Consider the following 27,198-nt stretch of genomic DNA (forward strand, 5'->3'; position numbering starts at 1 on the left):
CAGTGCTGTTCGGAAGGGAGTTCCAGGATTTTGACCCAGCGACAGTGAAGGAACAGTGATTTAGTTCCAAGTCAGGATAGTGTGTGAACTGGAGGGGAACTTGCAGGTGGTTTTGTTCACCTGCATCTGCTGCCCTTGTCCTTCTAGGTGGTAGAGGTCGTGGGTTTGGAAGGTGCTGTCTAAGGAGCCTTGGTGCATTGCTGCAGTGCATTTTGTAGATGGTACACACTGCTGCCACTGTGCACCAGTGGTGGAGGGAGTGAATGTTTGTGGATGGTGTGCCAATCAAGCAGGCTGCTTTGTCCTGGATGATGTCGAGTTTCTTGAGTGTTGTTGGAGCTGCACCCATCCAGGCAAGTGGAGAGCATTCCATCTTGCTCCCGACTTGTGCCTCGTAGATGGTGGCTAGGCTTTGGGGAGTCAGGAGGTGAATTCCTCGCCGCAGGATTCCTAGCCTCTGACCTGCTCTTGTAGCCACGGTATTTATATAGCTATTCTAGTTCAGTTTCTGGTCAATGGTAACCCCCCCAGGATGCTGTTAGTGGGGGATTCAGCAATGGTAATGCCATTGAATGCCAAGGGGAGATGGTTAGATTCACTCTTGTTGGAGTTGGTCTTTGCCTGGCACTTGTGTAACGCGAATGTTGCTTGTCACTTATCAGCCCAAGCCTGGATATTGTCCGGGTCTTGCTGCATTTCTACACGGACTGCTTCAGTATCTGAGGAGTCGCGAATGGTGCTGAACATTGTGCAATCATCAGAGAACATCCCCACTTCTGACCTTTTATGATTGAAGGAATGTCATTGATGAAACAGCTGAAAATGGTTGGGTCTAGGACACTACCTTGAGGAACTCCTGCAGTGATGTCCTGTTGCGGAGGTGATTGATCTCCAACAACCACAACCATCTTCCTTTGCACTAGGTATGACTCCAACCAGTGGAGAGTTTTCCTCCTGATTCCCATTGACTCCAGTTTTGCTAGGGCTCCTTGATGCCATACTCTGGTAAATGCTGCCTTGATGTCAAGGGCAGTCACTCTCACCTCACCTCTGGAGTTCACCTCTTTTGTCCATGTTTGTACCAAGGTTGTAATGAGGTCAGAAGCTGAGTAACCCTGGCGGAACCCAAACTGAGCATCAGTGAGCAAGTTATTGCTAAGCAAGTGCTGCTTGAAAGCACTGTCGATGACACCTTCCATCACTTTACTGATTGAGAGTAGACTGATGGGTGGTGATATGTTGGTTTGGACCTGTCCTGCTTTTTGTGTACAGGACACAGCTGGGCAATTTTCCACATTGCCAGGTAGATGCCAGTGTTGTCGCTGTACTGAAACAGCTTGGCTCAGGGCGTGGTAAGTTGTGGAGCACAGGTCTTCAGTACTATTGCCGGAATGTTGCCAGGCCCATAGCCTTTGCAGTATCCAGTGTCTTCAGTCATTTCTTGATATTACACGGAGTGAATCAGATTTGCTGAAGTCTGGCATCTGTGATGCTGGGGTCTTCAGTAGGAGGTCGGGATGGATCATCCACTTGACACTTTTGGCTGAAGATTGTTGCAAATGCTTCTGCCTTATCTTTTGCACTGATGTGCTGTGTTTCCCCCGTCATTGAGGATGGGGATATTTATGGAGCCACCTCCTCCTGTTCGTTGTTTAATTGTCCACCATCATTCACGACTGGATGTAGCAGGACTGCAGAGCTTCGATCTGATCTGTTGGTTATGGGATCGCTTAGCTCTATCTATTGCAAGCTGCTTATGCTGTTTGGCATGCAAGTAGTCCTGGGTTGTATCTTCACCAGATTGACACCTCATTTTGAGGTATGCCTGGTGCTGCTCCTGGCATGCCCTCCTGCACTCTTCTTTGAACCAGGGGTTGGTCCCCCAGCTTGATGGTAATGGTAGAGTGGGGGATATGCTGGGCCATGAGGTTACAGATTGTGGTTGAGTACAATTCTGCTGCTGCTGATGGCCCACAGCACCTCATGGATGCCCAGTTTTGCATTGCTAGATCTGTTTGAAATCTATTCCATTTTAGCACGATGGTAGTGCCACACAACACGATGGAGGGTATCCTCAGTATGAAGATGGGACTTTGTTTCCATAAGGACTGTGCGGTGGTTACTCCTACCAATACTGTCATGGACAGTTGCATCTGCAGCAGGCAGATTGGTGAGGATGAGGTCAAGTATATTTTTCCCTCTTGGTTCCCTTACCACCTGCCACAGATCCAGTCTATCAGCCATGTCCTTTAGGACTCAGTCAGTAGTGGTGCTACCGAACCACTCTTGGTAATTGAAATTGAAGTCCCCCACCCAGAGTACATTCTGTGCTCTTGCCACTCTCTGCTTCCTCCAAATGCTGTTCAACATGGAGGACTACTGATTCATCAGCCTAAGGGGGTTGACAGTAGGTGGTAATCAGCAGGAGGTTTCCTTGACCACTTTTGGCCTGATGCCATGAGACTTCATGGGGTCTAGAGTCGATGTTGAGGACTCCCAGGGCAACTCCCTCCTGTCTGTATACCACTGTGCTGCCACCTCTGCCCTGCTGGTGGGACAGGACATAACCAGGGATGGTAATGGCAGTGTCTGGGACATTGTAAGTTATGATTTGGTGAGTATGACTGTGTCAGGCTGTTGCTTGACTGGTCTGTGGGACAGCTTGCCCAACTTTGGCACAAGCCCCCAGATGTTAGTAAGTAGGACTTTGCAGGGTCGACAGGGCTGTGTTTGCCCTAGTCATTTCTGGTTCCTAGGTCGTTGCTGGGTGGTCCGTCTGGTTTCAATCCTTATTGACTTCGTAGCGGTTAGGTACAACTGATGGCTTGCGAGGGCATTGCAGAGTCAACCACATTGCTGTGGGTCTGGAGTTCTATGTAAGCTAGACTAGGTAAGGACAGGAGATTTCTTTTCCTAAAGGACATTAATGGACCAGCTGTGTTTTTACAATGGTTTCATGGCCATCATTAGACTAGCTTTTTAATTCCAGATTTATTAATTGAATTCAAATCCCACCACCTGCTTTGGTGGGATTCGAACTCATGTCCACCGAGCAATACCCTGGGTTTCTGGGTTACTAGTCCAGTGAGAATACCACTTCGCCGCCACCACCTCCCCTCTCTAAGCATCTGCGACCTGTATGAACATGGCAAGCAACTGTGTATTTCCTGAGCCAGCCAGATGGAATAATTGCTAATGAGCAACACAGTCTGACCCCTGAAGTGTCAGTTAGGATATTTAATTTAATGTTAAATCAGATACTAAAAGCAACATAAAGAGGAGGAAAGAAAGATTAGATTGAGGGAGAGAAAGAAATGAGAAGAAAAGAAAAGGTTTAAAACTAATTAAATATTTTAATGTTTTTAAATCTCCAACAATAATTAGAACCTGAAGGAATGAGACTCCTTTGCAGAAAGGTCATTTGGCAGAAATTAAAAATAATGCCACTAGAAGGGTACTTACACTGGAATGTCCAAGCCTTAATTTTCTCTGGCGAGTTTAATGAGGATATGTCAGGTAAGTACATCAACATCAGGCTGTTCCAAGCATTTTAATGGCAAATCTCTTAGTGAGACGCCATTCTTTCTCAACTTGTGGAGGAGCTGGGCATCTCGGACAGCAACTTCTTGATATATGCATTAAATGTACATGTACATTTGCTGGAAGTTTCTGTCTGATTTATACTTTAATAATGGTGAGCGCTGTTAGTCTCACCGTTGGTTTTATTGCAAGTATCACCCAATGTGTCCAGTTATAGCTCATTTGCTAAGAGGTCAGTAGAGGTAAAATGAAATGTTACTATAATTTGTCACCTTTAGTAAGAAAGAAACATTTAGGTGAAGAATGTTGTAATTTTTCTATTTGCTTGAATTGTTCAGTTTTAAAGTCAACCTGTATGTTTTGGAGTGTTTTTCTGAAGTTTTATTTTGCCTAACGTAGTGCTGCTCGGAGGGGTGGGGCACTTTTGCATCAATATAATTGATGTCTTCTTCTGGTCACAATAATATATTTGTATTGTTTGTGCAAAGTCTGGAGTTTTTGGGATTTTGATATTAATTTTTGAGAAATTTAATACTTTTCTGAACCTGATTAATTTTCTCTTTTATGCATTTTTTTTTATTAAGGATGAAACCCCACTATCTGTGAGCAGTGAAATGACTGAGATTTCTTCCTGTGATGTAGCATCTGTCACTCTGATACGTGAACCAAAACCTGGACAAGTTAGAGGTAAACAAAAGTAGTTACTTCAGTAATGACTTTGACAACATTTTGGACTCTACTTTTAGATTTGTGGGTAAAGGCACTTTGAGTCATAACCCTGAACTGTAGTTATACAATAATCAGATCTGTTACTTATTAACTTGCTGCCTGTGGTAGTCAAACTGCTTTATCATATCCATCAGAAACATCCCTAAGTTATTCCTATACAGTAGGAGATTAGTTGAAGTAGTCCAAATATACTGCTGTAACAATACTACTTGAGCTATGCAAAAGAATGTGTTTTATAGTTCTGTGGTGGCAAATGTAAGCATGATTTATTTATCTGAATTGTATATTCTAGGGGAGGTATACATACAAATATTAAATTAAGATAAATAGCTGATCAGTTTATAGTGTACAAAATTAATGAAGTTTTAGAAATTTTTACTTGGACCAGCAATAGGAAGCTTTGTAAGCTGGGCATTTTTAGCCTGTTAAAATCCACCAGGACCCCTATGCATACATGGGAGAATGTAAGCCTTGATCTAAGCTGCAACCTTGTCACTTTTTCCATTCCCACTCATCAGCCACTGTCTCGGGGTTAATTAGATAGTTGACAACTTTGGCTCTTGCTTGACCTTAAGATTAGTGTCAGGCAATATAAAATCTCCACCACAAAGAGTGCTTACTTCCAATTCAACATTGCTTGTCTCAAACCCTACCTCTGCCTCTCTACTGCTAGAATCTTCATACCTTTTTGTCGCCTCTAGATTTAACTATTCCATCACTCTCCTTCCTCCAACAAGCTGTAACTTAGCACATGTAACCTGTGCTACGCTAAGTCCCATTTGTCCATTGTTCCTGTTCTCACTGATCTACATTGGCCCTCTGCCCCACTTAAATTTAAATGTTTACCCTTGTCATTAAATTGGACCTTGGTCCAATCCACTTTTGCAAACTCTTCCAGCACTGTATCTTTCCTCCCTGAACACTCCATCTCTCTAGTGGAGCCCCCACACCTTTCATCCCTCCATCAGTAGGTGAACCTTTATTTTCCTACTCATGAATTTCTTTCACTAAATCTCTCCAGCACTCTATCTCCTGCTCTTCCTTTTATAAATCTTCTTAAAACCCATCTCTTTTCGCCAGCCCTTCTAATCTCTCCTATCCTGGATTGGTGTTTTTGTTTGTGCTTGTGGGATGATCTTTATGTTAAAGAGCTATGTAAATGCAAGTTGTTGTTGTGACCTGCATCAAAGTTCTTTGGGCTTGGATAAAGAAAGGGTATTCATACAGGGAGAGCTGTCAGACACTGAACTAATCTAACTGCTTATTTTAACTTGTGCTTTTGGTTATAACACTGTAGTTTCACATGATTTTCAGAAACCTGTGCTTATTTTTTGTGATTGTTAGTCACAATGCTCTTTTTGTAGTGCGCTGTGGTAATGTCTTAGTGATTCACTACGTTTATATGCCGGATTTATTCTAGTGCTGATAAATCATCTCTCATAATTTTCCCTGATGCTGTCATCTGACTCTGTGACAAATCTGATCTCTTAATCTCATTTTTAATTTGTTATATTTCTTCCTGGAACTCCCTGTCGTCTTTTTTGTTTTTCTTTTGAAGTGCAAGTGTTGTGTACGTGTTTCATTTAAAGATTGATCTTCAGGATTGCATCTTATTATTTCCGAAAATAAGGATAGATCTACAGACAGAAATAAGTTGATGCTATCTAGGGAATATTCATCTATGGCCAAAATAGGTTTTATGTTTTAATGCAAAGCACCCAATTGTTGTCAGGTAATTGTAATTTTCAACTAAATGGAAAAACTGAACTCAAAAGCATAATTTTGATTATAATCCTCATTCTAAAACCGCAAAATTAATTTTCTCAGTGTGGCTTGAAATTCACCTACTTTGGGCATTAAGTGATGATGATGTGGCAAAAAGAAAGCTGACTTACGAGAAGCACATTGTCGAATCTAATGTCTTTCAGTTTAACCTTTGACATTTTGTTTTAATTTGTTCAATTTTTATGAGGGTAATGTTAATATCTTGTAATATTTTTGGCCCATTCAGATGGCATTTAAACTTAGCTAAAAATAATTTGAAGAAAACATACGAATTAGGAACAGGAGTAGGCCACTCAAGCCTGCTCCGTCATTCAATAAGTTCATGGCTGAACTGATTACTCTACATTTCCACCTAACCCCGTTCACTTTCATTAATTCTGAGGAGTTTATCTGTGCAAGGCTATGACTATTTTTAGGATACATGCAACATCCCTCCATAGACTAATTTTTAAGAGTTAATAGCATTCTGACTATTCTGACTAGCAAATTGACTCAAAGTAATTTTAATCTCATTGATTGCTCTTTAGTTCCTCTTCTGTATACTTCATTAGCTAATAACTTTGTTCTGTATGCTATTATATATTGTTGAAATACAGTTACCATTCGTAATTTGCTCGAGGGTGATTACTGATTTTACAATCAGTAACTTTTTTTTTGTGAATTTGTCAATGGATAGTATAGTAAGGCCTCTTAACTGAGAGATCTGAGAAACTGGTATTGTTTTGCATTTTATGATCCTGTAGACCCATTTTTGTTCTTTAAGACTGTTTTTAAAAAAAAAAATGTGTATTGAAACTCTTTCTTGGGGCCTGTACTTTCTGTTCACGAGCCTTGCATCTTGTCATGATTTATGGTCACATTTTTTAAAATCTACATATAAGACTGGAAAAATCAGATGGGCAAAGGTAGCCTAGATGAGAAGTTCATAGAATGTTTTCGGGATAGTTTCTTAGAACAGCATAAGATAGGATTAATTGACCTCATAGTGAAGGTGCTCCTAGGTAGCAGCGATTGAAAATAAGGAGATGGCAGATGAATTGAACAGGTATTTTGCATCAGGTCTTCATTATAGATGATATGATAACATCCCAGAAATAGCTGTAAATCAGGAAATGGAAGGGAGGGAGGAACGTGAGAAAATTACAATCACCAGGGAAGTGGTACTGAGCAAATTGTTAGAGCTGCGGGCTGACAAGTCTCTGGGTCCTGATGGACTTCATCCTAGGGTCTTCAAAGAAGTGGCTTGTGAGATTGTTGATGAGTCGGTTTTAATTTTCCAAAATTCTCTAGATTCTGGGAAGGTTCCATTAGATTGGAAAATAGCCAATGTAACTCCTTTATTCAAAAAGGGACGGAGACAGAAAGCAGGAAACTACAGGCCAGTTAGCTTAACATCTGTCATGGGGAAAATGTTAGAAGCTATTATTAAAGACGTTCTAGCAGCTGTCATGAGGACCCCCACCTGCCAATACTGAGGCATATTAATTTCGTCACATGAACATCAATTTTAAACTGTTGCTGGAGTGAAGAGATGACTTGTTTAAAGTCTTGTTTAAAGAGATCAGCAGTGGCTGGAAGAACATTTGCATACTAAGAGACAATCGCCTAGGAGACAGTGGGAACTGCTCACTGATTCAGTTAACAGAGATTGGTCTGGGCAGTGGTGATCCGCATCTTGTCAGTGTAAGACAGCACTACACGCCCCCCCACAGAGAGCTTTGGAATCCATTTGCTGAAAAAACTTAAGTCACATGATTAACCTGCTGGCCAACTTGGAGGTTTGAATTGAGCTTACCAGTTTGGTCAGAGTGCAGATTGTAACTGAACATGGAACAAGATCACCTCTCTCCTGGCTGGCTCTTGCTCGCTTCCTCACAGGCCTCCGGACCCACTGAAGACACGCAAACCTCTAGAGAGAAAAGACTCCTACATCGAAACAAGTTAAAGCGTGGACTGGGCCCCAATGAACAGCAAGACTTACTGGCAACCAAAGACTCCACATTGAACTTAAAGGACCGTAAATAACTACCAGATATTGCCTCAAACTTTCCCCTTTATTCTTGCTACTTTATCTGTCTCTATATCTGCGTGTGCATTTATCGCATATGCATGCTAGCGTGGTGGCATCGCGTATTCGTAGACGTTAACCAAATTAGAGTTTAAGATGAATAAACTTCTACCTTTCTTGTTTAAATCTAAGGAAACCTGTCTGATTTGATTTCTTTGCCTTGTAATTGGAAAGCAGTGAACAATGATTCACTGAGGGGGAGCTAAAAACACGGTGTTTTTAAAAATTAAACCCTGTTATGGTTAAACCAGGTAAAGGCTGAGAGGGAACCCCAAGACCCCTTCTCACCTGGTCGTAACACAGGGCATTTAGAAAAATTTAAGGTAATCCGGTAGAGTCAACATGGTTTTGTGAAAGGGAAGTCATGTTTAACCAATTTATTGGAGTTCTCTGAAGTAACGTGCTGTGATAAAGGGGGACCGGTGGATGTACTGTACTTAGATTTCCAAAAGGCGTTTGAGAAGGTGCTATATCAAAGATTATTGTGGAAAATAAAAGCTCATGGTGTAGGGGGTAACCTATCCATGGCCAATATAAGATTGAACAAAGAACAAAGAAAATTACAGCTGAGGAACAGGCCCTTCGGCCCTCCAAGCCTGCGCCGATCCAGATCCTCTATCTAAACATGTCGCCTATTTTCTAAGGGTCTGTGTCTCTTTACTTCCTGCCCATTCATGTATCTGTCTAGATACATCTTAAAAGACGCTATCGTGCCCGCATCTACCACCTCCGCTGGCAACGCGTTCCAGGCACCCACCACCCTCTGCGTAAAGAACTTTCCATGCATATCCCCCCTAAACTTTTCCCCTTTCACTTTGAACTCGTGTCCCCTAGTTTTTGAATCCCCCACTCTGGGAAAAAGCTAAGGGAAACAAAGTAGGCATAACTGGATCAGTTTCTGGTTGGCAAGATGTAACAAGTGGTATGCTGCAGGAATCAGTGCTGGGGCCTCAACTTTTTACAATTTATTTAAATGACTTGGATGAAGGGACTGAAGGTATGGTTGCTAAATTTGCTGATGACACAAAGATAGATAGGAAAGTAAGTTGTGAAGAGGACATGAGGTTACAAAGGGATATAAATGGGTTAAGTGAGTGGGCAAAGATCTGGCAAATAGAGTATAATGTGGGAGAATGTGAAATTGTCTATTTTGGCAGGAAGAATAAAAAAGAAGCATATTATCTAAATGATGAGAGATTGCAGAGCTCTGAGATGCAGAGGGATCTGGGTGTCAGTGCATGAATCCCAAAAGGTTAGTATGGTACAGCAAGTAATTAGGAAAGCTAATAGAATGTTATCATTTATTGTGAGAGGAATTGAATACAAAAGGTGTTGCTGTGGGTACCCGCATGGGTCCTAGTTATGCCTGTCTTTTTGTGGGAGATGTCGAACATTCCTTGTTCCAGTCCTACTCGGCCCCCCTCCCCCAACTCTTTTTCCGGTACATTGATGACTGTATCAATGCCGTTTCCTGCTCCTGCCCGGAGCTGGAAAACTTTATCAATTCTGCTTCTAATTTCCACCCTTCTTTCACCTTTTACTAGATCCATCTCTGACACTTCCCTTCCCTTCCTCGACTTCTCTGTCTCCATCTCTGGGGATAGGCTGTCTACTAATATTCATTATAAGCCCACCAACTTCCACAGCTACCTGGACTACACTGTTTCTCCGTCTCTGACGCATCTGTTCTGATGATGCTACCTTCCATGACAGCGCTTCTGATATGTCTTCCTTTTTCCTCAACGGAGGATTTCCCTCCCACTGTGGTTGACAGGGCCCTCAACCATGTCTGGCCCATTTCCTGCACCTCTGCCCTCACCCCTTCCTCTCCCTCCCAGAATCGTGACAGGGTTCCCCTTATCCTCACTTTCCACCCCACCAGCCTCCACATCCAAAAGATCATCCTCCGCCATTTCCGCCACCTCCAGCGTGATGCCACTACCAAACACATCTTCCCCTCTTTTCCCCTGTCAGCATTCCGAAGGGATCGTTCCCTCCACGACACCCTGGTCTACTCCAACACTACCACCACCGCCTCGTCCCCTTCCCACGGCACCTTCCCCTGCAATCGCAGGAGGTGTAATACCTGCCCATTTACCTCCTCTCTGCTCACTATCCAAGGCCCCAAACGCTCCTTTCAGGTGAAGCAGCGATTTACTTGTACTTCTTTCAATTTAGTATGCTGTAGTCGCTGCTCTCAATGCGGTCTCCTCTACATTGGCGAGACCAAATGCAGACTGGGTAACCACTTTGCAGAACACCTCCAGTCAGTCCGAAAGCATGACCCCAAGCTTCCGGTTGCTGGCCATTTCAATACACCCCCCTGCTCACATCTCTGTCCTGGGCTTGCTGCAGTGTTCCAGTGAACATCGATGCAAGCCTGAGGAACAACACCTCATTTACTAGTTAGGCACGCAACAGCCTGCCGGACTGAACATTGTGTTCAATAATTTCAGAGCATGACGGGCCGCCCTTTTTATTTTTAGTTTTTTTTTCTTTTTTGTTTTATTTTATTTAGCTTGAGTAGTGTTTCTACTGTGCCTACCCACTTTTTTTTCACGTTTGTGGCCAGGTTGCTCAGTTTTCTGTCCATTCACACCCTCTGTACTAATGCCTTGTCTTTCAGCACACCATTAACATACCATTTGCCTTTGCTCCTTGACCTTCTGGTCAGTTATTCTCTGTGACTTTGTCCTATCAACAGCTCTTTTATCTCTTGCCCCACCCCTGCTTTATTTGCTTAAAACCTTTTACATTTCTAATATCTTCGGCTTCTCTCTCCACAGATGCTGCCAGACCTGCTGAGTATTTCCAGCATTTCTTGTTTGTGTTACAAAAGTAGGGAGGTTGTGCTTCAGCTATACAGGGCATTGGTGAGACCACATCTGGAGTACTATGTACAGTATTAGCCTCCTTATTTAAGAAAGGACGTAAATGCATTGGAAGCAGTTCAGAGATATATTTAGTGTATATTTAGTGTATTTATTTAGCTGCATCGGACACAATCTTTCCTTCTACCTACCTAAAATGGGTGGGTTGTCTTATGAGGAAAGGTTGGACAGGCTAGGCTTGTATCCGCTGGAGTTTAGAAGAGTAAGAGGCAACTTGATTGAAACATGCAAGATCCTACGAGGTCTTGACAGGGTGGATGTGGAAAGGATATTTTCTTCTTGAGAGAATCTCAATTAGGGGTCATTGCTTTAAAAATAAGGGGTTGTAACTTTAAGACAGAGATGTGGGGAATTTTTTTCTGAGGGTCTTGAGTCTTTGGAACTCTCTTCCTCAAAAAGCGGTGGTAGATAGATTCTTGATAAGCAAGAGGGTGAAAGGTTATTGGGGGTAGGCGGCAATGTGGAGTCGAGTTTACAATCAAATCGGCCATGATCTTGTTGAATGGCGGAGCAGGCTCGAGGGGCCGAGTGGCCGACTCCTACTCCTTGTTCGTATGTTGTGTCAACATTCATTATTGTAAGTCGCTGTGTCGTTTCCCCACTCAACTGTTAGTCTTAATGCAATCTTTGGCCACTAGGTGGGGCTGTAGAGTGAGTTTATGAACAATGTCATCCAATTCCATCACCATCTTGTACTCAAAAAAACTTACATTTATCAACTGATCATAGGCAGTTTGTTAGTTGTTTTTGAAAATCTTCATTTTTCCTCTTCCAGAACAATCTCCAGTTCAAGCACCTAAGGTAAGAAAGACAAAAATGTTAGCAGTTGTCCCTACCATTTTTCTTCAGAGGATAATGATGAGAAACATCAAACTTTTTTCTCAATTTTCAAACGCAATCATGTTGACTCAGAAATTATGAAGAGTTTTATTATCCTCTAACCATTTTATAATACATGAGTTAACCATTGTTTTAAATAATAAAGAAAAATATTTGATACGCATTCATATGACAACATTGTTTACAGTAATGTGGCCTTTGAAGAATATTTCTTTGGTAAGTTATTGAACAACAAAAGATTTAGAACAGTCCGCCGATCATCTGAAGGGGTTTGAATGTTATGAAAAATATGTAATATTTGCAAAGGGAAGCAGGCCAGGTTAAAGTGGTAATAGTTCAAGCAGTATATGGAGGAAATTGGTTTTGTGAAAAGTTTTTGAAGTATTCGTTTTTGTTTCCAGGGACAACAAGTAATTAAAAAGGAACAGACAGATCCAGAGTTCAGCCCAATTCCAGGTAATGTTGTCAGTCAGTGTCTTTTGTACCTCACATCTTGGTTTGATTAACTGTATTGCACTGAAGCCTGCCTTTTAGGTACAATATCAGAAATTAGTATTAATGCACCAATGTGAAAGATCAAAAAAATCCTGCACCAAATTAATCATAACACTGCAGAATAACATAATAGGCAGACAGAATAAATGTAACTTGTTTTCAAGATTGATATAAGATGGGGACAGGGCAATGGTAGGATATCTAGGCACTGGAGTTGGTTTTGGTGTACACAGCAGGAGGAGGTACAACTTACAAACGAGGCACAGACTGAGGTGCTGCATATCCAAAGAGCAGGTTTAACTAGAAGAGTTTTACAGGATAAGGAGAATTAAGATGGGCTGATAGGGAAAAAAAATATGACTTATAAAGTGTCTTTAACATAGGATTTCAGAAGGGAGGTGGACATGGAGAGTGAAATCAGAGTTGACTGAAGGAGTAGGATTTGATGAAGCTTTTTAAAATGAATGGTGATGTGACAGGATGGAGGGATTTGAGAACCTTCCAGAATGTAAGTATGTGATCACTGAAGGCTCTGCTACTGATGTGGAATAGATTTGGGTGGTTTGTGTAGAAGACCAAAATTGGAAGAATAACCATTTACAGACCCACCTCGCATAACAAGCACCCTCTGCTGTAAAGAAAATGGAGACTATAGCAAATGTCTGAAGTTACTAAAGTAATGTTCAGAGGGCAGAAGACGATCATACAGAAAAAGACGATACTGTTCCCTAAACTTGTGAACTCCATTGAAACACTGTAGGAGACAGAAGTCAGAGTTGAAATGGAGGGGGTGGGGTGCAGAAATTGAAGTGGCAAGACAAAGTCAGGACCACTCGTGGAAAGGATGATGCACCTTAACCTGAATTTGGCCTTCCCTCTGTCGAGGAGACCTGAATATGAGTAGTGCATGCAATATTACAGCTTGTAGGAAATAGAAGTGAATTGTTGCCTCAAATTGATAGAATATTATGACCTTCAACAATGGTGTGAAAGGAAAGAAAGAAAAGAAAGACTTGCATTTATATAGCGCCTTTCAAGAAGGCAGTCAATTGATAAACATATCCAAAGGTCATTTAAACAGCAATTCTCTGGCTATGATTAATACAGTAGCTGATTCTCTGCTCTCTTTTCCCTTTTCTTATATTTCTCTTTTTTTTGTAACCTTACCAATAATGCCTGCTTAGCCTTCAGTTCCAATGAAGGGTGTACACCTCTTGCCTTTGGAGATACTAACTGATCTACTGTGCATTTCCAGCATTTTTTGCTTTTATTTCCAAGTAATCACAATGTATGTGGTTTTATGTTACAGCAAAACATTTTCATTGGAAAAAATAATTAACTGTTAGTGTAGTAGAAAGAAGTTGTAGTTACATCTTAAAACGATAACTCTTCCTCCCTTCCCTCCTGCACCTGATCCTTCATTGTCCTTATGCATGTTAACATGCCTTTTTAAAAATTCTGTTGTAACTGCTATGACATTTTGCGTCCTTTTCCATTAAAGCTTGATTGCTAAAAATTTAAAGTGTTCGTTTACATGCTAATGGAAACTGATGTGATTGATACCTGCTTGCTGTGTGTTGTAAATTGTTATTATTTACACTGGTTCAGGAAAGGTTGTCTTCAAATAGTATCTTCAGTATGAGCAACAGAGATGCAATTGCTGCTTTTGATAACATCATGTTTTTAGGTTTGAAGGACAGCACGAGTGTTGAAAGTCCCAGAACACCATCTGCTGTAACTCAAAAAAAGAAAAAAGCAAAGATAAAAATTATTTCAGAGACCAAATCAGGTGGGAGAACAATTTAAATAATCAAATGGACAGTATTAAGCAAACTGTCTTATATGTACCATTGTTGGATGAGCATTTATATTGATTTTGCCTTGGTTATATTATTATTCCATGTTCCCAGCAGAGGCAACTAGACTGCAGTTATTAACTTGGAACCCTTTTTTTTTTTCCTTTGACCATGAACAGTGGGACCAGTTGTGATGCCCTTGCTGCTACTGACTTGTGATTAGTTAGCACAGACCAAAGATTGAAACTTGTACCGTTCTGATGTGGAATGATGGAACATGTCACATTCAATGTACTTAATACAACATGTTCCTGATATTAGTCATTCCATCACGTACATTGATTCGAGCCTATGGATTTTCATAGTGGAATGCAGGAAAAATTCAAGAGGGCAAGTTGCTTTTGTGGATGTTGTCTTTGTTTTCCAGTTCTTTTGACCATGGATACAGGAAAAAGGGAAACAAAATGATTTGTTTAAAAAGTGGGAGGAATTAAATAGAATGAAGTAGTAGAATTTTGGGCATTGATTATAGCTTGTCAAATATTTTTTGTACTACTTGAGAATGTTGTACGGTTATATTTTCTCACATTTCCCTTTCTAAGTATAGCATGGGTTAATCCAAACTGATTTCCTTCTAACCAAGTCTTTTCCCTATATAAGAAGCTCAGGCCAAAAATGGTACTTATTTTTGGAATGTATAACACCAGGTGTTTTGGCAGTTGTAGATAAATTGTTTGAAGTGGACAATACCCAGATATAAATTATGATTGAATTCTGTTCAAGGATGACTGAAAAATGCATTGCTTTAAACTGAATGCACACTAATGTCCAGAGACTAGCCCATAGATCAACATTTTTAGGGCCCAGTTGTTATGATCACATTCTAACTGTAAAAAGAACTTCCATCATTTTTGTTTAAGAAATGTTAGTGAGAAATAAAATATGAAATGAGCAGGAAGCTTTGTAAGGTTTAGGTGACTGAAATCCTTGTGTCCTCTGAGATTGTGAAGACTGCAGTCTTGAGGAAAAAATGTGGCCATTATCAGAAATTAAGGTTATTAACTTATTTAAATGATCACCAAATATGTTTCAAGCTTGTTGCAATAACTACTGTATCACATACTTTGTAAAGCCCTGAAGGTTATCTTGAGTACTTATTTTGAGTGTTGATAAATATTAATCCATCTATACACAGATTAATTAGTAACTCAACTGATGATTGTATTTTAAAAATGACCATTAATTTATATTATATTCATAGTTGTTGACTTACGTTAAGCAATATTTCTCCATATGAATATACCCAGTTCTCTTTAAGAAGATCATGGAATCTATTTCAGCATCCTCTGAACTCTAAATCTTGGATTGCGTTGTGGTCGGTCTTTATCCTCTGCTTGGAGTTCAATCACAAAGGATTTTTAAAAAATTCATTCACTGGATGTGGGCGTCACTGGCAAGACCATCATTTATTGCCCAGGATGTTAATGGAAAGTCAAGGAGTGAACTGTCTGATTCAGCCTTAGACGGTTTCCAGGGAGAGGAATGAGTTTGATCGTGAGGGAGCAGAGTTTATGGCAGAAGACAACAACTTCAGTCTTCCCAAAATTTTATTGAAAGAAATTTCTGCTTATCTAGTCCTGGATGTCGGACAAGCAGTCTGACAATTTAGAGACAGTGGAGGGGTCAAGAGAGATAGTGGTGAGGTAAAATTGGGTGTTTTCAATGTACATGTGAAAACTGATATGTTTTTGGATGTTGTCATTGAGGGACAACATGTAGGTGAGCAATAGGGGGCCACGGACAGATTCTTGGAGGACACTATAGATAACTTTGGGGGAATGGGAAGAGAAACCATGATGACGATTCTCTGGCTATGATTACATGGATAAGATGTAACCAGAAGAATGCAGTCCCACTCAGCTGGATGACAGTGGGGAGGCACTGAGGAGAATGGTGTGCACAACTGCATCAAAGGCTGCAGAAAGGAGGGATAGTTTTCCTTTGCCATAGTCATATAGGATGTAATTTGTGACTTTGAGGCCGTTTTGGTAGTGGGGCAGGCACAGAAACCAGATTGGTGGGATTCAAGCACTGAGTTCTGGGAAAGATGCGCACATATTTGGGAGACGACAGCATGTTCAAGGACTTTGGAAGGGAAAGGGAGGTTGGAGACGGACAATAATTTGCAAGGGTTGAAGGGTCGAGCGATTTTCTTTTGAGGAGGGTAATGACGGAAGATCTGAAGGCGCGGGGGACTGGTCCTGAGGAGAGAGATCTGTTAACAATGTCAGTTAACATGGAATCCAGGATGGGAAGTTGGGTGGTCAGTAGTTTAGTGGCATAGGGTCAAGAGAACAGGAGGTGATGTCATGGATAAGATGAGCTCGGGGAGGGCGTGAGGTGAGATAGGAGAGAAACTGGAGGAAGATAAAAATTCAGGGCTAGGGCAGGGGAGAGCCTTAGAAGAAGTTTAGCCTGGTGGGCTATGGAAAGGGAGGGAAGTGGCAGAGGTAATTGATTGGATTGTCTCAATCTTGGTGACAAAGAAATAACACAGCTAGTGGGGAAAATAGACTCTTAAGCATGTATTCCAAGAGGGTAAATTTATTGATCTGTTTCACCCTGCTGTACTCTACTGTATACATAGACATATGAATATTACTAAGCTTAGAAAAATCAGTATAGTTCAGTAGTTTTTAAAAAAAAAATGTTTTTTGCCTTGTGGGGGAGAGGACAAAAGGACCTGACAAAGAAACCTCTGATGGATTATGTTGGCAAATAGCTGTCCTTTCTATTGGTTACAAATGTAAAAGCATTACTCTCTTCTCTTTGAACAAATTTCCAGGTGATTTGTTTCTAGACATTTTGTGTGTTTCTTTTGAATTATGAATACTTGTTTTCCCAGTTGTTCCTTATTTCACATTTCACCCAAGCTTCGTATTCAAGAAAGGTACAAAAAATTAACCAAATCCATACCAGTGTTAACCTAATTGACTATCCTTTGTAATGTTATATTCTTAATACGTAATAGTAACAGAGTTGTACACATTTAAAAAAAATGCCCTAATTGAAAGAAATCAAAATTTAAATTCGCAAAGGCTGGTGGAAAGAGGATGGCAAATCCAGTTGATTTGCAAATGTCACTCTTCATGGTTGCTAAAAAATTTTGTTATTGGGGAATTTTAGTGAATAAATTTATTTGTTTGAGAAATGGATGTCGCTGGTAAGGCCAGCATTTATTACCTGTTCCTAATTGCCCTTGAGAAGGAGATGGTGAGCTGCCTTCTTGATCTGCTGCAGTCCATGTGTGTATGTACACCCACTGTGTTAGGTAGGAAGTTCTAGGCTTTTGACCTAGCAACAGTGAAGAAATGGCAATATAGTTCCAAGTTGGGCTGGTGTGTGACTTGGAGAGGATCCTGCAGGTAGTGGTGTTCCAATATGCTTGGTGCCCTTGTTCTGCTAGGTGGTAGATTTTGCAGGTTTGGAAGGTGCTGTTGAAGAAGCCTTGGTGAATTGTTTTAGTGTACCTTGCAGATGGTACATACTGCTGCACTGTGTGCTGGTGTTGGAGGAAGTGAATGTTTAGGATGGGTTGCCAGTTAAGTGGGTTGCTTTGTCCTGGATGGTGCCGAGCTTGTGTGTTCTTGGAGCTGCACTCATCCAGGCAAGTTGAGAGTGTTCCATCATGCTCCTGACTTCTGCCTTGTAGATAGGGGACAGGCTTTGAGGAGTCAGGAGATGAGTCACTCACTGCAGATTACTGAGCCTCTGACCTGCTCTTGTAGCCACAGCTTCAGTCAGTTTCTGGTCAATGGTGGCCTCCAGGATCTGGATGGTGGGGGATTCAGCAGTGGTAATGACCTTGAACGTTAAGGGGAGATGGTTAATTCTCCCTCTCTCCCGCGCACTCTCTCGCTCTCTGTGTTTGGAGACGGTTGTTGCCTGTCACTTGTGTGGCACAAATGTTACTTGCTACTTATCAGCCCAAGCTTGAATGTTGTCCAGGTCTTGCTGCATGTGGTACGGACAGCTTCATTATCTGAAGGGTGACTTAACCTTCTATGAATCATTAATTTTGTACTTCAGCCTGTTACATAAATCTGAGCATTTGAATTTGATAGTCATTTCACAGACTTTTTTCTGTAATAATGCAATTCAAATATTAAATCCTTTGTGTTGAAGACCAATCAGACATTTATATCAGGATAACTAGAATTTTTTGTAACCGACCTCCACTTTTGTACGTTGTTTATTGCTGCATGTTCTCTTCCAACTAAGCTGGAGTCTTTGCATAATTGTTAACAATGCTACTTTACAACTCTAAAAGAATGAATTTCAGCAGTATAGAATATGTAAAGCCAGTTTTGCGCCTCTTGCGTTGCACTCTGTCAGCATTGTTGAGAAATTAATGAAATCCAGCCATTGAAGTGAGCAAATTACAATGTAGGTGAACCTGGAATTCCAGCTTACTATCTTCTAGTTGGTAGCTGAGTGTTCAGCTGGTTTAAGTGACTCACCTGCAACACCTCCCACCGCCCACCCTGGGCAAAAGAATCAATGTTCCACTGTGATAACTAGTCATGTATTGAATTATGTCAAATGACTTTACAAATGACAGCTTGTAAAGGACTGTTGGTTGTGAATTGGATGATTAACAAATGCTAATGGCCTACATACAATCTGTTTTGACAGGTTTAATTGGCTGACTTGTAAAAAAAAAACTTATTTTTTATCTTGCTTCGTAATCTGGGATATACATAAATAAGTTCTCAACTACAATCTAAGAAAGTAATCCTTGTGAAGTAAGATTTTAGTTGTATGTTTTTAGCTAGACTGACTTAGATTGGCATTTTTTTCTTTATCGAAATGGTCCTTTTGAATTCTATGCAGACAGTAAGTACATTAAACAATTTCAGTTTGTTTTATCGACTATTACATTTGGAACTGGAGAAAACATTTTTCATTTGTGTAGAATGCAATGCATATAGTATTCCAAAAACAATTTTAACATATATTAGTCACACAAATCTACAGTACAACAGAAATAACTTCATAAAAGCTATGCAATAAAATATGAAAGTGATTTAGCTGGACCTAAAATTTTCAGATGCTCTATATGCGTTTGAATTATTTCTATTGACTTACATAATTAAGATATTGATATTTTTTGTTTTGGAGTGTTTAATGTGAATTGCTCTCATTTGTGGTACTGCAGATTTAACAGCTGAAGCTAGCCGAGAGCTGATGGAGATCCGAAAGGAGCTGTTACAAGAACTAAAAGAAAGAAACCAGACATTGGTTTCTGAAAATCAGGTCATTTCCCACCAGGCTCACAGCCTGATGCAACGGCTGGAAGGGATGCAGCTTAAAGTGGAGCGACTGGAAAAAGAAAATCAAAAGCAGCAAGAAGCTGAGGATAGCCAACCAAGGGAAGGTTGGAAATATTGTCCATCTTTCAATAATAGAGCTGCTGCTAAATGATTTAAAACTTTAACTTCGAGTAAATTGTTTATTGGTAAACATGTATTTTTTTATTCTGAAGATGCTGATTTATGCCTTTGCTTGAGCATAATAGAAAACTGTTTTCATCTTTAGCAAAGATTTTTTTTTATACATTTAGTGACACTTGAACAAATATCAAAACTTCTTTCAATTTTCTAATTAACTTTTCTAGTTGAAAAAACAGAACTGCTGTCACTTAGGCAACAAGCTCAGGAACTGGTGGATGAAAATGATGCCTTGAAAATGACCATCCATCGCTTAAATGTAGAACTAAGCCACTATCAAACCAAATACAGACATGTGCATGAAGAGGTAAAAGAAAAGTAATGCTAAATATAGAATCGTTATCTTTTTCCCCCTTTTTTACATACGACTCTTCAATGAGTTCAGTAACATGCAAGTCTTTTCCCCTGCGCCATTGAAAATTGCTGATCAAATAAATTTGCATTCCTGCTGTTGCCTACTCTTTATCCAAAAGAGTATGTTAATGCACACAGATGTCAGACAGCAGCCGTAATTCTTTTACAGGTGCAAAACAATCTTAATATTCAATCTGAAACAGACTGGCATATTCCCTGACCAAACACCACTGGCTGCATAAGACTTGCACGTCAGGAGTGAGCAGCAGTGACCAATTGCACTTTTTTTCCAAGCTATACAAATGTATTGTATCCTTATTTTCATCCCCATGCAACCAATAAGGTCTATGCTTCCTGGACATCTATATATTTTGGCATCTATCTCAGTGTAGGTCTTACAATCTAACTCAGTTCAACGGGAGTTCTCTTCATGAGAGAGATTCAAGTTGGTCTTTGACTGCATGCCACAGCTAGCAGATACCAGGAAGCACGTGCAGATAATGTTCTATGAGTTTATCCCACTCCTCCATTGCTCCATATGAAACACGTGTTTCTTCTCTTCAGATTTTGATGAAGTTTTTGTAAGTGGTAGAATAGATGCGTGCATCTGTAATAAAAATCTGCTTTTGGGATATGAGGTATTTTGCAGCTATTGTTAGCTTGAAGTTGGATGTGTTGTTGGATAAAGATGTAATGGCATGGTTTTTTTCTGGTGTCTTTTATGTCAGGATTATGGCCAAGAGAATACTGCGATGTTGAGCAACAAAGGGCTGGAAAGGTGGGAAATTGTGAAGCAGAGGTGATGTGGGGTGATTTCAGGGGAACCGAAGTCTGATTAGCCACTTACGGACAGCCTGTCTGGAGCAATGGGATCCTGAATGCCTCCTCCCTTTGTCTCCCCTTTTGCGTCTGTCCCCAGCCCCCCACCCCACTGCTTTGGCTTGGGTCGATATTATAATCTCCATGTCAGTATTTGAGGAATAGCCGAGGATTCCCATCATCTTGGGCAGCACTCGAGCAAAATTAGATTGTTAACTGGTCAATCATTTGATTGCTCTCACTGAATGGCTGCTGTACGTGCCTACATAAGTCATTGCACTTCAAAGGGAATTCACTATATGAAGCATTTGATAATATTTCAAGGTGATGTATAAATACAAGCATGCAGAGGATAGGATGTGTTTAAAATCTGTGTTAAATTTGAGATTTCCTGTTAGACCTATTTTGTTTTGTCATGATTTAGTATCGTCCTTTGTGATATTTGGCAATGCTTAAAGGTAACACCCAGGTCTATTATTTTTATTGGACAATGTTGAGTCTGCTGTCTCTTTTCACCAGAGGTTTCTTGTCCAACAACTTTTTTTTAATCCCCAAAGATGTCTTGACTGCTATCCCTTTTTTCAATTCCTGCTTGCAACTTTTTTTAATCCTCCAGTCATCACCCAGAATTTAGCTATCTCACCCTACATATCCCTAGTCCTTGCCACTCACATCTCCCTAAATAATAATTCCTCTGCCCTTCACTGCATGCTACCTGTTTTCTTTCACTGCTATACCTAAATTATCGCCTATTGCCAAAAAACCTGAATACTTTCCTTGCCAGTACTAATGGCTATCGCAACTAATTTCTGCAGCTCACTTAATTACTCCTACAGTCCTTCCAAGCCCTTACAAACTAAATAACCAAGCCATATTGTCTCACTGAGAATAACCAGTGTTGCACCCAATGTTATAATCAAAAAAGCCAGTTGTTGAGATTAGTACTGGAACTAATCTTTTCTCAATTTCTCTAATATTTATTTACAAAGTGAAACATTACAAGCATACACCTCCTAACTAAACCACACCACAGATTCAATCAGTGTCACTTTATATCTGCTCAAGTGAAATCCCGATTAATGCCCTCCACCTGCATGTTATTAAACACAATTGATCTACAATTAACACCAGATCCACTTTCTTCCAAAAGAACATATCCTCATGTATTGTGGACAACACCATGAGAGACTTGCTAGTCTAAATGAAAAAAAGAATTCTGAGCATTACTATCTCTTGCATTTATTTCAGAAATCGCGCAGTACTGGTCTTCCAGCATCAGGGCCACCACCGCCCTGGCTTGTAAGTATATGGTAAAATTTTAGGTTTTAAAAAAGTTTAGTTTGACTTAAGTAATTTATAAATATTCATTTTGTAATTGGATTTTTAACCTAGCCATGTTTTAGAATCAAAAAAAAATTGTAACGACTTCAGGAAGGTGTATGCCGCATAATTTTGATGCATTCCCATGAACTCTGATGTAAAGCCATGTCCTAGTTTCTAATATGTTGCAGATAGCAACACGGATGACTGTGGAAGGAGGCCATTTGGCTCATCGAGTCCATGGCGGCTCTCTGTAGAGCAATCCAGTCAGTCCATTCCTTTTTCCCTTTTATCAAGTGTATATTTGGTGATTTCTCATCACTCATACGCATGTCACCCTAAAGAACACTGCACCTGCAAGGTACCGTATTGAATGTTACTGTCTGGTTACTTTTTCAATATACTAGAATTAGTGTGAGTGTCGCGATTATGATTATTTCAGGACCAGCTACTGTCCCCTAGAACTAACACAACAAAAAACCTGATAAGGTATTCAGGATGATGTCTTTTTTTTTGCAGTGTCTCAATTTTTTATACACGCACCCACATACACATATCACAGCAATATATATGTGTATTGAAAATTACTACTTAGATTGGGCGATAGTGCAAAATGAACAATAGCAGATCAGCCAAGCACTTTATCCTCTGCCCACATTATACCCACACCTTTACAGCCTGCCAGGTAGTATTCAATGTTTTTTTATACCCAGTTTATCAGTAAATAAATGCCTTCTCTTTCTGATAATACTCATGCATGCATATGATTAAATTTGCATACAGAAATATTCCAGTACGCAAATGGGATTCAACATTTTCTTGCTGTGAAATGTTTTAACTTGCAAGAAGTAACTGCTCAATAGAAGATTGGTTAGCTAACAGGAAACAAAGAGTAGGCATAAATGAGTCATTTTCTGGTTGGCAAGATGTAACTAGTGGTGTGCCACAGGGATCTGTGCTGGGGCCCCAACTTTTTACAATTTATATAAATGACTTGGATGAAGTGACCGAGGGTATGGTTGCTAAATTTGCTGATGACACAGATAGGTAGAAGAGGACATGAGGCTACAAAGGGATATAGATAGGTTCAGTGAGTGGGCAAAGACCTGGAGAATTGAGTAGAATGTGGGAAAGTGGGAAATTGTGCACTTTGGCAGGAACAATAACAAAGAAGCATATTATCTAAATGGTGAGAGATTGCAGAGTTCTGAGATGCAGCGGGATCTGGGTGTCCTAGTGCATGAATCACAAAAGGTTAGTGTTCAGGTACAGCACGTAATTAGGAAAGCTAATAGAATGTTATTGTTTATCGCGAGGGGAATTGAATATAAAAGTAGGGAGGTTATGCTTCAGCTATACAGGGCATTGGTGAGACCACATCTGGAGTACTGTGTACAGTACTGGTCTCCTTATTTAAGGAAGGATGTAAATATGTTGGAGGCAGTACAGAGAAGTTTTACTAGACTAATACCTTGAATGGGTGGGCTATCTTATGAGGAAAGATTGGACAGACTAGGCATGTATCTGCTGGAATTTAGAAGAGTAAGAGACGACTTGATTGAAACATAGAAGATCCTGAGGGGTCTTGACAGGGTGGATGTGGAAAGTATGTTTCCCCTTGTGGGAGAATCTCAAACCAGGGGTCACTGTTTAAAAATAAGGGGTTGCCCATTTAAGACAGAGATGAGGAGAAATTTTTTCTCTGAGGGTCGTGAGTCTTTGGAATTCACTTCCTTAAAAGGCAGTGGAAGCAGAGACTTTGAATATTTTTAAGGCAGAGGTAGATAGATTCTTGATAAGCAAGGGGGTGGAAGGATATCAGGGGTAGGTGGAAATGTGGAGTAATCAGTTCAGCCATGAACTTATTGAATGACAGAGCATGCTCAAGGGGTCGAGTGGCCTACTGCTGCTCCTAATTCATATGTTCGTATGATCCTTCATTTTTCAAAGATAAGATAGTGGAGGTGTAGTAAACTGATTACTTACAAGAAATAAATCCAAACATGGTCATTCCACAATACCACAATGTTGTATTATCACCAGCATCCAACAGTGGGGTCAAATCACATAAATAAAAGCGAAATACTGCAGATGCTGAAATCTGAAATAAAAACGGAAAGTGCTGGAAATACTGAGCAGGTTTGGCACCATCTGTGGAGAACGAAACGGAGTTAACATTTCGAACTGGTTGACTCTTCAGTTCTGAAGAAAAGTCATATCTGACACAAAACGTTAACTCTGTTGCTCTCAAAACACATCAAGCTTGCTCTGCATACGTAGTGAGCTCTAGTTCTAACATTGTGGTATCTGTCTAATTCAAGTAGGTGCAAATTGTACATAGAGGTGCTTCCACAGTTTCCCCTAACTATTGTGGAATTCTATCCCTAGAATTAATGCTTACATTACTTAATATTAAATCTTGTAATCTGTAATCAGAAGTTAACCTTTGCCTACTCTTATTACTTTTGACAGAGATTGCAACAACCCACTCCAAACTAGTATGCACCTTTTTCTATTTGTACTTGCCCAGTACTTATGAATATATGAAGTATGAACATACAAAATTGATGGGCAGGCAAAGACCAGCTAGTCCATCAATCCTGCCCCACATGATGAGGGCTGGAGCATCACAACTAAACACTTCTTTAGCCACGCCCTGACCCACCTGTGACCATGTAATCTCCTGCGAGAGGCAATTTAATTAAGATGTTCCCCATGCATGTGTTTCAGTCAGTACAGTGTAAAATAATCATTCTAATCCCTTTTTTTCCTGGATGATCTAAATTTATAGTAAAATTAATTTCAATTTGTCTCAGGTGGACATGAAGTACTTGTCGCCCCTTCTTTTGGCCTACGAAGACCGATTACGGGAAAAGGATGCTGCAGTGCAAGCACATGAGGTACACTGGTGATAGAGTACAAAACGTTTAATAAGACTTCCGAAGGATTCCATCCTGCTTTTTTATTAATCCTGTGATCCTCCCACGAATCTCATACACGTTAGGCAAGTGACCTGCACGGAGACTTCTGCTAGGTGATGTACAAATGGCGCAAGGTGACATACTTTGTTCTGCTTCACACTCTGGTGGATAGGAGCTTGTCTTTTGCATACTGCCTTGTCTACCAGGAAAGTTATGGAAAATGATGTGGACAATCTATGTATAACAGGCAATTCTATTACTCTAGCACAGTGCCTTGGTCTTTGTATTAGTTTTAAAATTCGGGGCTCCAATTTTTTTTTTGACTGTTTCTGTGACACATTAGCCTGAATTTTCCCAGTTGGGTTGTGATCCCGATGTCTGCCTCAAATCTGGGTTGGGAACCTGGAAATGGCTATGGCAGGACGTCGGTCGGTGGGCAGACCATAAAAGTTGGAGGCGTGATATGAGGGCCCCTAGTTTTGTCCAGCCAGTAGCACCACCAGGAGAGGTGGACTCTGCTAAGACAGGCAGGAGACAGTGAGGGCGTCTCATACTGGAGGCACTCTCTGCAGCGTTGTGAAAAATTAACCGTTATGGATAGCCACTGTTGTTAGGTCATCATTGTGGAAGAGGAGCTCCTCCACTGAATGGCTTGCGGCTGTGGCTGTTGCATCCCTGCGAGTCCGTGCTGGGTTGATCGAGTGGAGGCGTCAATGGGCCCACAGCCTGCCGCCAATAGGTTGCCTGTCATTGCCTACTGGCTGGAGCTTAGTGGAGGGCCTGTTCCCCATTGGGAAAATCTTGGTGACGCCATCAACGTTTCCCCAGTTGGCCCATTAATGGGCCTAAGTGGCTATCTGCCACTGCCGCGCAGGTAGCTATGTTGGCCCTGACTCTGGCAAGATCGCTCTGAGGCAGGAATGTGTCAGTAACCTGACGGCCATTTTGCAACTTTGCTCTGGTCCTGCCTCCTAACCCGCCTCTGAGAGCCTGGAAAAATTAGCCCATTATCTCTCATACACTGTGTAAGATTTGGCACAGGTGATCACTCCATCCTTTTCCACCTTCTCTTCTCTGGTTTACCTCTGTGATATCACCCTCAGTTGTTTCCAATCCTGCCTGTTCTCAGTAGTCAGCATGTCGTCTGCATTGGCTTCTTCTATCACCTCACACGGCCACCTCAGGAATGCCTTTTCTCCTCCCCACTGCTGCTGAAATACTCATTCATGCCCTTGTCACTTGCGGAATTGACTTGCTGACTTCCTGTGCTCCACCCTGCATAAACTCAATTATCTCCAGAACATTGCCACCCTCATTGTGTCTTACCCTAAGTTCCTTTTCCTGACACTTTTCTCCTTACTAACCTTTGTTGGCTTCCAGTTCCCCAGTGAATTGAATATTAATTATTCTTTGTTTACAAATCCTTTCACAGTTTGTCCCACCCTATCTATACAACCTCCTGCAGTCCTACATGTCCTCTACCCTTCTGACTTTGGCCTCCTTTTACATCTTTCCTCAAGTCTACCTTCAATGGCAGAGCCTTTTACCTTTTGTCCCCTCCATTCTGGAACTCTCCTTAAAACTTCCCTTGCTACCTCTCTCGCCCATCAAAAACTTCTCAAAACCTACCTATTCAGCTGTTTCCCCCCCCCCCCCCCACCGCTTTTCCTCACTACTTCTTGGCGTTGTTTCTACCTTTACAAAATTTAATATGTACAGGCTCTAATATAAATTTTTTAAATAAGTATTCTTATAAAGTGACTAAAATTAACATTGCCAAATAGTTGATCCTGATTAAGTTCTTTTTTCTACTTAATAGTTACATTAGGGAAACACTTAGACTCTGGAATCAATACAGATGTTTATTTGAAGCAAAGTTTTGTTGCTTTGCTGTCTTTAGTTATTCCTGATTGCTGCAGCTGATCATTGTGAATTCTTATTCACTTTCAGAAGGAAATGAAAAATTTTAGAGCTCGAGTGGAAGAGGTGGTAAAGGAGAATAAACAGCTTCATCAGCAGCGTGAGAGGAGTGGTGCTGTTAGCAGCAAAGAGTGGTATGTCCTGCTAAATAAAACTACACTGCACCAGCTTTGAATTACAATCAATATAGCCTGTTAGACCTTTACCAGT

General features: G+C 40.7%; 1 protein-coding gene across 2 annotated transcripts in view; it reads left to right on the forward strand.

The window, feature by feature from the left end:
* cep89 (centrosomal protein 89) overlaps window positions 1–27,198 on the forward strand; it is a 132,737-nt gene that overhangs the window by 31,306 nt on the left and 74,233 nt on the right. The window contains exons 5-13 of one of the 2 annotated variants that reach the window (XM_068049315.1): window positions 4,125–4,227; window positions 11,789–11,814; window positions 12,255–12,309; window positions 14,036–14,137; window positions 19,363–19,581; window positions 19,822–19,961; window positions 22,076–22,126; window positions 24,964–25,047; window positions 27,019–27,122. In XM_068049315.1, the coding sequence (XP_067905416.1) occupies window positions 4,125–4,227; window positions 11,789–11,814; window positions 12,255–12,309; window positions 14,036–14,137; window positions 19,363–19,581; window positions 19,822–19,961; window positions 22,076–22,126; window positions 24,964–25,047; window positions 27,019–27,122 (884 nt within the window). The remainder of the gene's footprint in view (window positions 1–4,124; window positions 4,228–11,788; window positions 11,815–12,254; window positions 12,310–14,035; window positions 14,138–19,362; window positions 19,582–19,821; window positions 19,962–22,075; window positions 22,127–24,963; window positions 25,048–27,018; window positions 27,123–27,198) is intronic. The other variant, XM_068049316.1, reaches the window with a different exon arrangement.

The sequence above is a fragment of the Heterodontus francisci genome, chromosome 17 (genome assembly GCF_036365525.1).
Source record: "Heterodontus francisci isolate sHetFra1 chromosome 17, sHetFra1.hap1, whole genome shotgun sequence".
Taxonomy (NCBI): Eukaryota; Metazoa; Chordata; class Chondrichthyes; order Heterodontiformes; family Heterodontidae; genus Heterodontus; species Heterodontus francisci.